The 14,575-nt window shown below is 38.2% G+C and overlaps 1 protein-coding gene across 1 annotated transcript in view; it reads left to right on the forward strand.

The window, feature by feature from the left end:
* plekhg2 (pleckstrin homology domain containing, family G (with RhoGef domain) member 2) overlaps nucleotides 1-14,575 on the forward strand; it is a 46,007-nt gene that overhangs the window by 17,130 nt on the left and 14,302 nt on the right. Inside the window, exons 3-4 of the mRNA XM_026226255.1 lie at nucleotides 2,366-2,772; nucleotides 9,570-9,670. Coding sequence (XP_026082040.1) covers nucleotides 2,366-2,772; nucleotides 9,570-9,670 — 508 coding nt within the window. The remainder of the gene's footprint in view (nucleotides 1-2,365; nucleotides 2,773-9,569; nucleotides 9,671-14,575) is intronic.

Raw genomic sequence — 14,575 nt, forward strand, 5'->3', positions numbered from 1 at the left:
GTGTGTTTAAATTAAATTCAGGCCATCAGTATTATTGTTATCAAACCCTGTATGAATGCAGGGAATGGGAGAAAAGGCTGCAAGCTTTTTCAGCTAATGGTCAGTTGGAATACTTGATGAATGATAGGCAGACTTGGCGAGGAAGGGAGTGTAGAGAGTAACAGTTGACTCCGTCGCCCTGGCTGCTAGGCCAGAGGAAATGGAGGATTGTTCGTCTCCACCGGCTTGTGCTCTGTAACTGGGCCACCATTGTAACAAGCCCAGCATTCAGCATTTAAACAATGGCAATCTTCACCGCACTCTGTACCAGCCTGTGTTCACTTGCCTTGACGACCAGACTGTTGTGTTCAGTTTTGATACAGCTTTTCAGGCAGGTCGTTACTGTTTTGTTTTAGATGTTCTGGTCGTCTGAGGGCATGGCTGACTGAATGACTTCTGTGTTTGCAGGTTTAATCGTCCAGAAAACTGCTGTCAGGAAGTTGTGATTTTTGTTTCCTGTCTATACAGGACGTGCACTGCACCATTAGATTGACAGCTCCTGTGGGTTTGCTGCAAGTCAGTGCGATTTAGATTTGCACAGTCACACTTTTGAGGCTGGGAGAAAATATTAGCAAAAAGCAGTTTGTAAGCACTTGTAGTTTGTCTTTGTACTTTACTGTTGGGTTGTACCTTACTTTTTTTTTTAAAAATTAAAAAAACATTGGAAACCTCATCACAATATGGCCAGATGATGCTAAATCAACATTACAGGACTGCGTTCAGTGCACAGACTGAAATATGTTTAAAGAGACAGCCACCTGCAACAACCTCACAGAGCTGCAGGAGTACACTGAAACTGTCAGTGCTTGTATCAAAAAGTGCATTGATGATGTGACAGTCACCAAGACCATCACCACACGTGCCAACCAAAAGCTGTGGATTACAGCAGAGGTTCCTCAAAACAGCGAGAGAGAATTGTCCTGTTGCATCAAAAATGCAAAATGGTCATATGCTCAAAAAACCCTATCTAGGATTAACCCACACAAGGCTGCGGATCCTGATGACTTACCTGGCCGTGTACTGAAAGACTGTTCTGCACAGCTGACACAGATGTCCTAAAAGATATCTTCAACACCTCGCTGAGCCAGGCAGTCGTCCCCACATATCTCAAATCCAAAGCAATCATACCGGTACCAAATAAATCACCTGTGTCCCGTGTAAATGACTACTGTCCCATAGCACCTATTCCAATCATGATGAAGTGCTTTGAGAGGTTAGTCATGCTCAACATCAAAAAAAAGCATCCTATGTTAGAATGCTGTTGCATCGAATTCAGCTCAGCTTTCAACACAATAATCCCAGAACAGCTCATTAATAAAGTAAACTTGCTGGGCCTTAACAATTCCCTGCGTAATCGGATCCTGGACTTTCTAACTGGAAGACCTCAGTCAGTCCGTGTCGGCCACAACACCTCGAGCACTACCACACTGAACACAGGTGCCCCACAAGGCTGTGTGCTCAGCCCGCTGCTCTTCACGCTCTTCAATTCTGTCAGTAGGTTAGCTGTTTGTTGGTACAATGTTTGTGCGAAGCATTTTATAGTTGTATTTTTTTAGTTTATGTATAGGCAAACATTTATATAGTATATTTAAAGTCAAAATCTGTCAGTAGTTTAATTGTGTATAGGTACAGTATTTATGTAAAACATTCGTATAGTTTGTATTTTTTAGTTTATGTATATGTAAACATTTTTATATATACTATATTTATAGTCAAAATCTGTCAGTAGGTTAGTTGTGCATAGGTTTATACTGTTTTGCTTCTTTGTTATATGTCTGTATTTATGTAGCGCCATGGTCCTATGAGGCATGGCATTTCGTTCCAGTGTATGTCCACAAATGTAGCGGAATGACAATAAAGCTCAACTTGACTTGATAAGACAACACAACACACAAAATCAGAGAATGCCAGACTAAATTAAAGATTATAAAAAAAATTAAAAAATAATAAAAAAAAAAGTGAGGTATTTAGTGAGAAATTAAAATGTTTTATTGAAAATTAGAAATTTCTAGTAAGTTTTAAATTCTTTAATTTTTGCATGTAGACTTCGGTATGCCATGCACAGTTTTGAGACACCGTTGTAATGTATTCTGGAATGTATGCGTACAGTGGTCTTCAGAAAGCAGATGATTTAATCCAAAGTCACTATTTGCTCTCATCTTAATAGGAACAATTGATATGAAAGAGATTTCATTTGTGATTTTGCTTTTCATAATATTGTCTTACCGTCTTAAACCTTTTTTTTATTCAGTAACCAAAAATGCTATATTATGCAGTGATTACCAGTATCTTCACACTACATTGTTTCTGTTTCTCTCTGCTGCAGCTGCCAAGCGCCCCTCCTCTGTGTCCTCGCTGAGTGGGATTGTGAGCCGCATGGCCTCCTCAGGGGGCGCGTCCCGTGGTAGCTGCACCTCAGTTAACACGGTGTGCTCTGACAGTGACCGTGGAGCCAGTCTCAGCTCCTCTGCCTCATCTGCCTCACTGCAGGATGGGCACTCTTCCTCTTCTTCCTCATCGCTCCCCTACGGAGCCGTGCCGGCCTACCCCGGGCCACAGCATAATGGCTCCGACATCAGCCTGGACCTCACCCCTCTCTCCCTACTGACAGGAGCCGGTCCCCTCTCTGCCTCCACAGCACCGCAGCCCAAACTCACTCGTCTGGAGAGGGTGGCTCTGGAGATAGTGGAGACCGAGCAGGCCTATGTGAGGGACCTCAAGAGCATTGTGGAGGTAAGGACCAGACACGTGCTGATCTCTGTTCCTACGATGTTTCATACTGTAACACAGAAACAATGTTAAAGTAAAGTTTGTTTCTTTTTAATAATTGTAACCTTGGTCTAGTTTACCAAAAAACTCATCATAATATTGTTCTAAAACATATACAGTACAGACCAAAAGTTTGGACACACCTCCTCATTCAAAGAGTTTTCTTTATTTTCATGACTATGAAAATTGTAGATTCACACTGAAGGCATCAAAACTATGAATTAACACTTGTGGAATTATACATGGAATTATATACATAACAAAAACGTGTGAAACAACCGAAAATATGTCATATTCTACGTTCTTCAAAGTAGCCACCTTTTGCTTTGATTACTGCTTTGCACACTCTTGGCTTTCTCTTGATGAGCTTCAAGAGGTAGTCACCTGAAATGGTCTTTCAACAGTCTTGAAGGAGTTCCCCGAGATATGCGTAGCACTTGTTGGCCCTTTTGCCTTCCATCTGCGGTCCAGCTCACCCCTAAACCATCTCGATTGGGTTCAGGTCTGGTGACTGTGGAGGCCAGGTCATCTGGCGCAGCACCCCATTACTCTCCTTCTTGGTCAAATAGCCCTTGATGCCTTCAGTGTGACTCTACAATTTTCATAGTCATGAAAATAAAGGAAACTCTTTGAATGAGAAGGTGTGTCCAAACTTTTGGTCTGTACTGTATGTATTTATTTATTCTGTGAAACACAAAATCAGATACATTTGAAAAATGTTTTTTGTCCATGCAATGAAATTATAATGGTTGTTCGGACCCTTGACTTTTATTACAAAAACATTTTTCTAAATATCTTGAGGCAAGATGGGCTCTTTTGTTGAAAACCCATGGCAACCCATTACAAAACACTCAGTACACCTAGGAACAGCCTAGAAACCCCCCAACCCAAAACAAGACTGCAAACAGCTATTGTAGCAACATTGTAGAAACAACTTAACAAGCAGCTAGCAACAGCCAAGTAACCACCAAAAAAACAGCTAGCGACACCATAGAAACGACCCAGAAAAACCTAGCAACAGGCTAGAAACCACCCAAAACACTCGAGTGAACAAGTACTGTAGCAACACGGTAGCAAGCCCCAGGCAACAGTCTAGAAACTAGGGTTGCACTGAAATGAAAATTCTGGATTCTGGAAGTATAAATTGATTTGTAATAATAATTTATTATTTTATTAAATAATATAAATTAATTTTGTAAGACTTTTTAACTTAACTTAATAATTTTAATGATACTGAAAAAAAAACATAACTTTTATTGAAAATAACAATAAAATTAGACAGAAAATATATCAATGTTAAATATCAATTTATATTATTTAATTCAGTTTAATGAAACAGAATCAGATATAACTGTTACTAATTATCAAAATAATTAATAGTCCTAAAAAATATTTTTTTTTATCAGAGCATGTGAGCAGAGCATAGCATAATTTTACCAACGTTGCCCACTATAGCTGTACAACAGCATGCTACAGCACAGTAGTGCTGTTTCAAACATGAACAAGAATTTTCCTGTCAGCGCGTTATTTGAGTGGACGTTGCTTTTTTTGGTGAGCATGAGTGGTTTATGATTGGAAATTACATTCATAGAATTCTCTTTCGGCCAAAAACCAAAAATTGTTTAAATTGTGGTGCATCTCTAAAACGATCCAAAACAACTCAAATAACAGTTAGTAACACCTTATAGGCTAGCCAGAACAACCTAGCGAGCACCTAGCAACAGCCTAGAAACCATCAAAAGTATAAATTATTGTATTAATTAAAAAAAAATATTATCAAACAACCAAAAACACTACAGTGAACAGCTAGCAACACCTTAGAAGCCAGCCAGAACAGTCTGCCAACAACCTATAAACCACACGAATCATCCAAGCGAGCAGCTACTGTAGCGACACCCTAGGAACAAGCCACAACAACCTAGCAAACACTTAGCAATAGCCTGCAAACCACCCAAAACACCACCGCGAACAGCTGGCAATGCTATAACCTAACCATAACCACAGAATAACCTAGCAAACATCTAGAAATGACCTAAAAACCACTCAGAACACTTTATTAACCATATAGCAACCAATATGAACCAATCACCGCTAGCATGCTGGTGTGAAGTTCACATGGGCAAGAACCGCAGTTGAAATGGAAATATATATATGAATGTTAAACTCAAATAGGAAAACACTTGGAATGACTGTGGAACGAATACTGTTATTTTATTTTGCTGGTCCAGACCCACCCAGATGGTGGTTCATTCTTTAGAGTTCTAGGATTGCTCAGTCATGGAAGTTCATCTAGATCAGCATTTCAACTGTCATATCTCTTCACCTGCCGCCCACCCTGTATATAATCCAGGACTCATATAACAGACAGCAGAGAAAGCCGAGCCCTTTCCCTGTGCCAGCGGCGATTTAAAATGTGATCACTGTGAGATTCTGTTGTGCATTTCATCACACATTCAGGTGGAGCAAAGGAGGTCATGGCACTGGATGAAAGCAGCAATAAATTCAGACCGTCACTTCAAACGCATCTCTGTGCTGCTTTTCGACATGCGCAGCACTGATTCGGGACAATAAGGAGGCTGTAGCTCAATATTGCACACACAAATCAGAGTGTGCTGTAAATATAAGAGACTCTTTGTGGATGCTTTTCAACACATTCATCATATTTCCATGCACAGGGTGTTGGAAAATCAGACCTCTGCTGTGACCTCCGGCAGGGGTTATGCCCTGTTCACATGGGCAATGATTTTGTCACAACATTGGTACTAGTTGCTGCAATACATTTATTACAGTATTTATTAGTCTTTGTTAAAATTTGTTAATAAAAATACATTTGTTCATTGTTAGTTCATGTTAGTTCACAGTGAATTAACTAATAAGTTAATAAGCAACTCTTGCTTTTATTAATGCATTAGGAAATGTTGAAAATCATAAATGCTGTAGAAGTATTTTTCATTCTTAGTTTAACTAATGAAACCTTATTGTAAAGTGTTACCCATACCACGTTACAATAAGGTTCCATTGATGTTAATGAATTAATTAACATGAACAAACAATAACCAAAAAAATTATTACAAAAAAGTTTTTACTAATCTGTTAGTTTATATTAGTTCACATTGCATTTACTAATGTTAATGAGCAAAACTTTTGATTCTAATAATGCAAAACGTTAACAAAGATTAATAAATGCTGTAGAAGTATCGATCATGCTTAGTTCACATCAACTAAAGTAGTTAACTAATGTTAACTAATGAAACCTTATAGTAAAGTGTTACCGTGTAACATATTAAATAGAAAAAAGTTATTTTAAATTGTAATAATATTTGGCAATAGAATATTACTGTTTCCTTTATTTTTGATCAAATCAATTCAGCCTTGCTAAACAAAAGTTTCAAAAATATTTTCAAAATCTTACCAACCCTTAATCATACACTTAAATGGTAGTGTATTTTGTTAGTTTTGACTTGTTAATTAAAAATCTTTGTATCACTTATAAAATTCCGAAAAAAAAAAAAAAATTGTTCTCTTTTAAATGTTTACACATCTTACTATATTATTTAGTGCTGAAAAAAAAAGATATGCCTAAATATGTCAACTTAATTTAAAGCATATATTATATTAATTATATGGTTTATGGGCCTGGAGCAGTGAGAGAGTGACAGGGTCATTGTGAAGAGACTTTGAAACTCATGGGAATATTGCCAGTAGGAGCCATCAACAGGTGTGCGTGTATGTACTGTAAAGTATGTGCGTGTTATCCTTTGTATATGTGACTGATTGATGGCAGAGGCTCATGGGTACATAGGCTAGAGGTTGGGGAAAGCCTGAAATGTTACACCTTTTCCCTATTGCTGATGGTTTATTTGAAGTTGAGCTTTTCATAAGCCAATAAAAAGAGAAGGCATGCAAAAAAGAGAAGTCATGCAAGCTTATTCTGCTTTATGAAAAGATTCCTTCAGATCAAATAGCCATAAATTGGTTGTTGAAGGACGTGGATCATGCTGAGGAATGCTGCTGTTTTATCAATCTGTGGTCTCAAAATGGAGGCTGAGTGGTGGAGGATTTGGGGACATAGTGCTGACTCTGGGATATGTGTATATGATGTCTGATTGGAGTCATACCCAGCCGGGCTCAGCTTCTATTAGTAAGAGCTGTCTGGTTTTGATAGAAAGCGTAACAAAGAATGATGTCAAGCTAGCTGGAAATAAGATGAGCGTGAGCTCACAGTGCATGGCTTTGCTGTGTGGGACTGTTTTGCCTGGTGTTTGTTTGTGTGGGTTATTATTAGTCTTGTCTGGTGACATTCAGGTGCGGTGTGTGTGTGTGCGGTGATGTGAGGAGCATTTAGGGGAGCAAAACAGAGATTACCCCTTTTTGTTTTAGCTGCATTTCAGCCAAATAGGACAGGAAATCTGGGGATAAGGGGGGCTTGGCTGTAGCCCCTATTCTGGGGCACAAGCAAAGATGGAGAGGGGCTGCTTACAAGAAAGAGGAACCGACTCCTGTTCCAAACTCCGAACTGACCTAGTTTCACAAAGTCTCTGAGAGTGTGTTTAACTTCTGTTACAATCTCTCTCGGCATCTGCTAAGAAAGTGTGCACATAACTTATTGTTCCTTTGTCTTTGGCTGGTCCCACTTGTTTCACTCTCATTTCATAACTCACAATGAAATCCTCAGATTTCCCCTCACCTCCTGGATTTCCACTCTTCTCTGAGTAGCTGGGTCATCACTCATCTCTTTATCTAGCTCTCCAGTTTTGCCATGTGTCATGAGCTCTCTGTTCTATGGCTGACTGTAAATCAGAGTAATTAAAATGTCCGTGTTCACCCTTCTTTGTAAAGGTGCTGATAGTGCCAGTCCCTTATTTTCTGGCTCATTTTGCACCCACCTCAGCATGTTTGCCTTCCCAGATGCCTTGTGGCTCTGGAAAAAAAAAAACGAAAAGGAAAAACGACCCCAAGTTTTATAGTCCAGGAATGCAGAGGCACAGGGAAGGCTGGAGGGTGACAAAAAGAGCCCTTTACAAAGCCAGACCACTGTCTTACAGGACTCATAAAGTTTGTTTATTTGTACCCATTTATTGTAGCAGTTCAGTTTGAATCTTTTTTGTTTGTTTGTTTTGCCTGGTGGCCTTCTTTTGTTGGCTCCAGTGTCCGTACTTTCTCTCAGGAGATTTTAACTGCCTTCTTTTCACTTTGCCGTACTGTAGTCCTTTGCAGTCTGGTGGAATATGTTTGTCTATGTTGGTTAGTTGGTCCCAGGACTTGCTTATTAAGCACTGATAAACGGACTGATACAGATGATAAATAGCGCTGTTTAACACTGCCAGCCCAACAGCCAGCAACCAGACCACTCCTGAGACCATTTGCCTCAGCACTATTTTAGTTTTTGGTCTCTGTTGAACACAAAACAGATAGTAAAATGTGATTAACGCTCTAATTTAATGAAAAATGCATTTTCCTCATTAAGGCAAGAATGTGTCTTCTTAACGGGAGCATTATTATGATTATAGTACATTTTACAGTCAATTTTAAGTTGCAAAGTTGGATAATTACCATTAAAGAATGCGCTTATCGTTTATGTCTTTTGGTCATTTCGGAATGGTCCATTTCTAGAGATGTAACGGTATGAACATTTCTGATCATGATTATAGTGACCTAAATTATCATGGTTATCAGTATTATCATGGTACTGTATTTTTAAAATGTGCTGGATGTGTTCAAAAAGTACAGACACATAATGATGTCTGGATTATAAATGACAGGATGCTGCACGACTGACAACAGTTTAGCATGCACGAAATGTTCTATTAAAGCTTTGAAAAGTTTCATAAAATGGTAAACCTCACATTTCAGACTTTAAATAAATAAAAGGGTTAAGTCAAAATGATAATTGATTAATAAATTATTATATGGATTATATCTGCTACGTAAATAATTCTAGATACCTTATCCCTTATAGAATCCACATCAGTTTGTATTTCATCAACCAGTCAAAATTTACAGCAGGTTATGTAAATTCGGTTTGTTTTTATGACCAGAAAAATGCTGCACACAGCCTGAATGAAAATGTAAAACTCTGTAAATCCAATTTCTGGCAGCAGGTGGTGCTGTTGGAACAGCAAAATTAGAGCCGTTTCCCCGTAACCTCAGTGTACAAAGCAGCATTACGATAAGAACACTTCTTTTATTAAGTATTACATGGAGTGAAGATGAAAACAGAGAACGTTTAGTCATCTCCAGCTTTTTTGTTCCTCAGCAGGCATCCCAAACCAGTCAATTTTACGTAGCATGATGATGGGACTGTTTTCTCATGAGACCAGCTTATGACTTTTTTCAAGGTCAGAGGTGAAAGAGCAAAGAGAGAAAAGATAAATATTGTTAGAGGGGCTCCTTTAAACCACCGTATTAGTTGCATGCTTTGCTTTCCTGCACCGCTTTGTACGTTTACACTGAAGATCAATGAGAGGCTCAAGTGTGGCGTCCGTGGTAATTACATTACAGTGATTCTTGCTGTCGGGTCTGAGAGTCTTGCCTTCTGTGACAGACCCATTTATAGTCATGGTCCGACACAGTCACATTTATAGTCACATATCAACAATGTTTACTTTGGGAAACTGTAAAGGAAATCACCAATTTCACAGGTCTCACAGGAATTTTCTGAATCACTGACAAAGCAAAACAAATTCAAGTGTAAAAATGCCTAGTATGATTTCTGTGAAATCATTCACACTCAATCTTTCTCACTTTTCTCTCTCTCTCAGGACTATCTTGGCTGCATTATTGACTGTGGCGACTTGCCTCTCAAACCCGAAGAGGTCAGCACCCTCTTCTGCAACATCGAGGACATCTATGAGTTTAACAGGTGGGTGTCTTCTTTCTTTTAAGACTCTGGTGGTCGATATGTCCGTCTGGGTGGTAGTGGTGTCTGCTGAATTTGTCTCAAACACAATGACTGGCCTGGGTTCTGGTGTGTCCCACCATGAGGGACAATGTGCAGATGTCTGCCAAGAGCGAGTGTACGCCATTTCTTATGTACTCCAGCAGACTTTCCCCTTACTGCTGAAGTTGATCTGGGATACTCTTCAGGAGACGTTTCCTCAGCATTCATCATAACTTAAGCTGTTTTTAAAAGACATGCAGCATATGGTTTATTACACTGCGAGTTCATGCATGGTCCACCGAACCATTTAGTTAGTCTTGTTATGTGTCTGTTTCACACTGTTTATTGCAAATGACACTCTGTGTTTATTTCAGACTCGTATGCATGGGATAGCCCAGAGGTTTTCAGTTTGGTGGGTTACTGCTACTTGCAAGTCAGACACTCTGCTTTTACATAATTCTCTCTTTTTTTACTTTTTTTTTAACTCCACTCCACATCGTCCCCCTAATGACATTAGGCAGTGTCAAAATTGAACATGGTGCCTTACTGCCAGCTCTTGTGGGAAATTATCTTGGCTGTGTTGAAAACAGAAAATCTTAAAAACTCTCAAGTGTCCCCATGACCTTATTTATTAAAACTTCCTATAATAAAATGGCAGGACATCGCAGCTGCTTTGGGCCTCTGCTTGAGATTATATTGGTATGGTAGTGAACAGAATGAGTTATTAGTTTTTAAGAAAGCCACTCTAAAAGGGATAGTTCACTCATAAATAAAAGATTTTTCTTAATTTACAGTTTGTAGTGACCACATGCTGTCAAGCTCAACAAAATGACAAAAAAGCACCAATATAAGAAGTCCATATGACTATGACCATATACACTACTTTTACAAAAGTTTTGGTCTGCAAGTTTTTTTATTTTTATTAATATTATTATTATTTATCTCTAAATGTTTTTTTTTCTGCTCTTTTTTTTGTTGTTGTTGTATGTTTAAAAGTGCCGTATACTCACCAAGGCTGCAATTCTGTTTTCTATTCGATTATATTTTAAAATGCTATGTATTTCTGTAATGGTAAAGCTGAATTTTCAGCAATCATTACTCCAGTCTTCAGTTTCAAATGATCCTCCAGAAACCATTCTGATATGCTGATTTGCTGCTTGAAATACATTTTTTATTATTATTATGAATGTTTAACAGTTTTGTTGATTAAAATTTTGGGAACTGTGATGTATAGTTTTTTTTATTGTTGTAGTGGTTTGCTTTGTATTATTTAATGAGTAGAAAGTTCAAAAGAAGTTTGAAACAAATTCTTTTAAAAACATAAATATTTTGTAGTATGCAAATATATTTTAATATCACTTTGATCAAATGAATGTGTCCTTGCTGAATTTAAATATTAATTCATTTTTATAAAAAAAAAATCCCCCAAAAAACATTTATTTGAAAATAGAAATATTTTGAAACATTGGAAATATCTTTACAGCGACTTTATCAAATTATAATGTTTCCTTGTTAAATTAAAGTATTCATTCCTTTGTATAAAAAATGCCATATATTCGAACAGTAAAGTATATATATCCCAATTCATCTGAAGCCACATGTTATATTTACATGATTAATAGACTGAAATTTAAGTCACTCTGAAATCAAATCATTTATTTAACTCAGCACACAGCTCTCAAATCATATGATAATGAATGATGGCTGAAATTTGGTCTGTTCATCCCACAAAGCTTTGTGTTTATGGAAAACCGGGAGTTGGAAATTATTCAATATTTCTCTGATTGTGTTTGGAGAAAGAATAACAGCATGTGGGTTTGGAACGGCAATGATGGTGAGTAAATGATGACAGAATTTTCATTTGTGAGTGAACAACCATTTTAAATCAGCTCTCTAGTTGTTAAGACTATAAAATGAATGACTGGCCTTGTTTTTTCCTCCCTTTCTTAGATTTTAAAGACACAAAAGCTCTCTCTTCGTCAGTTCTTACTCTTAAAAGTCTTCTGCTCATCACTGTGGAATGTAGCCCTGTATGCAGACTTGTTTCTGTTGAGTCTACTTTCTTGGCACCGGTCAGAGCTTTAGGACACATACAGATGTCATTTTCCTTTTAGCCAAAGCAGCCGGGCTCTGAGGTAGAGCTCCAGCCCCTGTGGTGAACGAACAACACAAGACCTGTCAGAAAGTGAGGGTGCAGCCAAGCGAGCTATGCATCCTGGGACAGCAGACAGGACTTATTTTGTTCCCACTGACATCTGTCCAGTTATAGTGAAACATTGTAAATTGTGCTTTTCACTGGAATGCTGCGTTTGTCTTGTGCAGTGACTTCAACAGAACTGGCTGTTTTTGCTGGCTTGGGAATCTTCTCTATAAAACATCCCACTGCTGACTCATTCTTGTGTCTTGCAAAGGTTTCTTTAAAACCTTCTCATCAGTTCATATTGTTCTATAGGTTTATTTTCGCACTTGTAATCGCACCCATTCCGTAGGCCTTTAATGGCCGTTAAAAATCAAGGATCAGCCACATTGCACACATAGTGCCATCAGTGACTCTTTAGGATAGACCTTTTTTTTTTTAAAGCCATACATAATGGGTCATAAAAGATTAATAAAAATGGGACACCCCATAGTCTCATGTAGCAAATACACATCAAGTGTACAATTTCAGACAGGACCACTGAGAGACACATTTAACAGATTTCCTCCATTAAGTGAGATTTATGTCCTCTTATGGGGTCTCGGTCTGTCACCATACCATGCTTTGATCTAATACACCTCAACGCTGAGAGTAAGGAGTATTAGTTTCTTAATAAAGACAAATCTGGTTTTCCCTAAAGCACACATCTCACTATCCTCGTGTCTGCTCACTGTCTGCTTTGATCTTATTTGAGAGAAATGATGGGTCTAGATTTGTCTTGAGGATTTGTAAATTACGTAAAAAAGAAGAATGACTGTGTGAATTTTCCCCATCATAGGATGCTGTGTCTCCAGCAAAAATAGAGGCTCGACTGCTGTGGGAAATACGAGCTAGATGAAAGGAACCGTAATGCAGTGAACTTCTGTTTGTTATACACACCGTGTTAATGGATGACTGGTGGGAGGAGTAAGACAAAAGGAAGGGATGAGATGAGGAGGACAGTATGAATCGAGACAAGACGACAACTTATGAGTTGAGTCCAAAAAACGGGAAGGGTGAAGTGAAGACTGAATGGGACAAAGGGAATTGCGTTTTTTACATTCAGGGCCTCCCGCAGGTTAACTCCCTGATTCTGGTTATAACTCCTGAAAATGGACAAGTGAGGCTTCTTCAAAAAAAAAAAATTGCCTGGTTTTTTATTGTAGTCTGTTGTATGGTTTTGCAACATGGTTTGGTATCCAATTCTGACACGTCAAATAACCAATCTGATGTCTTGATGTATTAAATCTCTCATCTTACCTCAAATAATATCACACGCTCTTAAAAATGTATTTGTGTGTATTGTATCTGGCAAAGAAGAACCTAGGAAAGTATTTAGCATGAATGCAGCACACATATTTCAAGTCTCAAACTATTGGTCCGCCAACACTTTGCTGGGATTTGAGTGAAGGGGCCAAAACCTCACAAGATTTGCCAAGATCTAATTGAATCCAACTTATTTACTACAGTTCGGACAAGAAATCAGATACTTGTGGCTTTGAATCAACAGTAAGATCTTTATTGTTTAACAGTTCTAAATTACGAAATTATGTTGTTATTATGCTACACCTTTTCAAGACAATCAAGTCATCATTCAGGAACATCCCATCCCTACAGGCACCTCGAACACCAAGCTCTTTGGACAATCCAAGAACGCATGCATGAACTCAATTCAAGTTCCTTCATAACCACAGTGGAGCCCCCCTACCACAAAGGTCAGCCACTAAATGAATTTTGTCTTCAGAGGGGTAGCGAGGATGATGAAGGCTGGAGTGCTGCGGTTTCCTTCCGAACTTTTCCCCTCAGCCACATGAAGGGAAGTCCATAGTGTTTAGAAAGCGTTACGTTGTTTTCTTTCAACGATATGGAAGGAAGGGTTCTCTCGAGACTGACCAGCCTGGCTGTTTGGGGGGCTCTTGGGAATGACTGTAGTTTTGCTAATGGACTGAAATACGGCATACCTGGTCGAGCTGTCATATAGCTTTCATTCAAAACTCACACTCGGTTGAAAAAGTCCCACCGGCCACAAGAGATCATATCAGCTCCATAACACTGAGGGGAAATCCATTTGATTCCATCTCATGTTTGAGTTACAATAGAGATTTTTTTCACTAAACCAAGCCAAGCTTCCTTTATTGCCGTAAAGACACAGTAACTAGTCGATATAATTGAACATATAAATTAAACATATATAATTAAACATTTATGTTTTTCATTTATTTACTACCTGAAGTGCCTTTTCCCCACTGCATTCTGCATTCCCCAAATGCAGAAATACTGTGTAGAAAGGTTTTCATTTTTGACTGTGTGGATATTGGGGTATGTTTGGAGGAAATGGAGCCAAAATGAGATGTTTCCCATCTGTGTGCATTTAAGCAACAGTTTGTTCTAAATGATAAAAAAGAAATCAATGCTATTTGGAAAACGCAGGCTGGAATTGGAGCCCATTCCTGTCAAGAGTGTCCTCTTGAAACTCCAGTCCAGATGTTTGCTCAAAAAGGGAATAAGTCTCATGTCAGAAAACTGGTCTTCATATGCCACTCATAATTTTTCAGCTTGCAAATGCTTTTGTGAGAATATGTGAGTAATATATGTGTTATGCACCAAAACTCACTAGAATATATATATATATATATATATATATATATATATATATATATATATATATATATATATATATACACATATCTATATAATTTGTATTTTATATT

This window comes from Carassius auratus, chromosome 40, assembly GCF_003368295.1.
Source record: "Carassius auratus strain Wakin chromosome 40, ASM336829v1, whole genome shotgun sequence".
Lineage (NCBI taxonomy): Eukaryota > Metazoa > Chordata > Actinopteri > Cypriniformes > Cyprinidae > Carassius > Carassius auratus.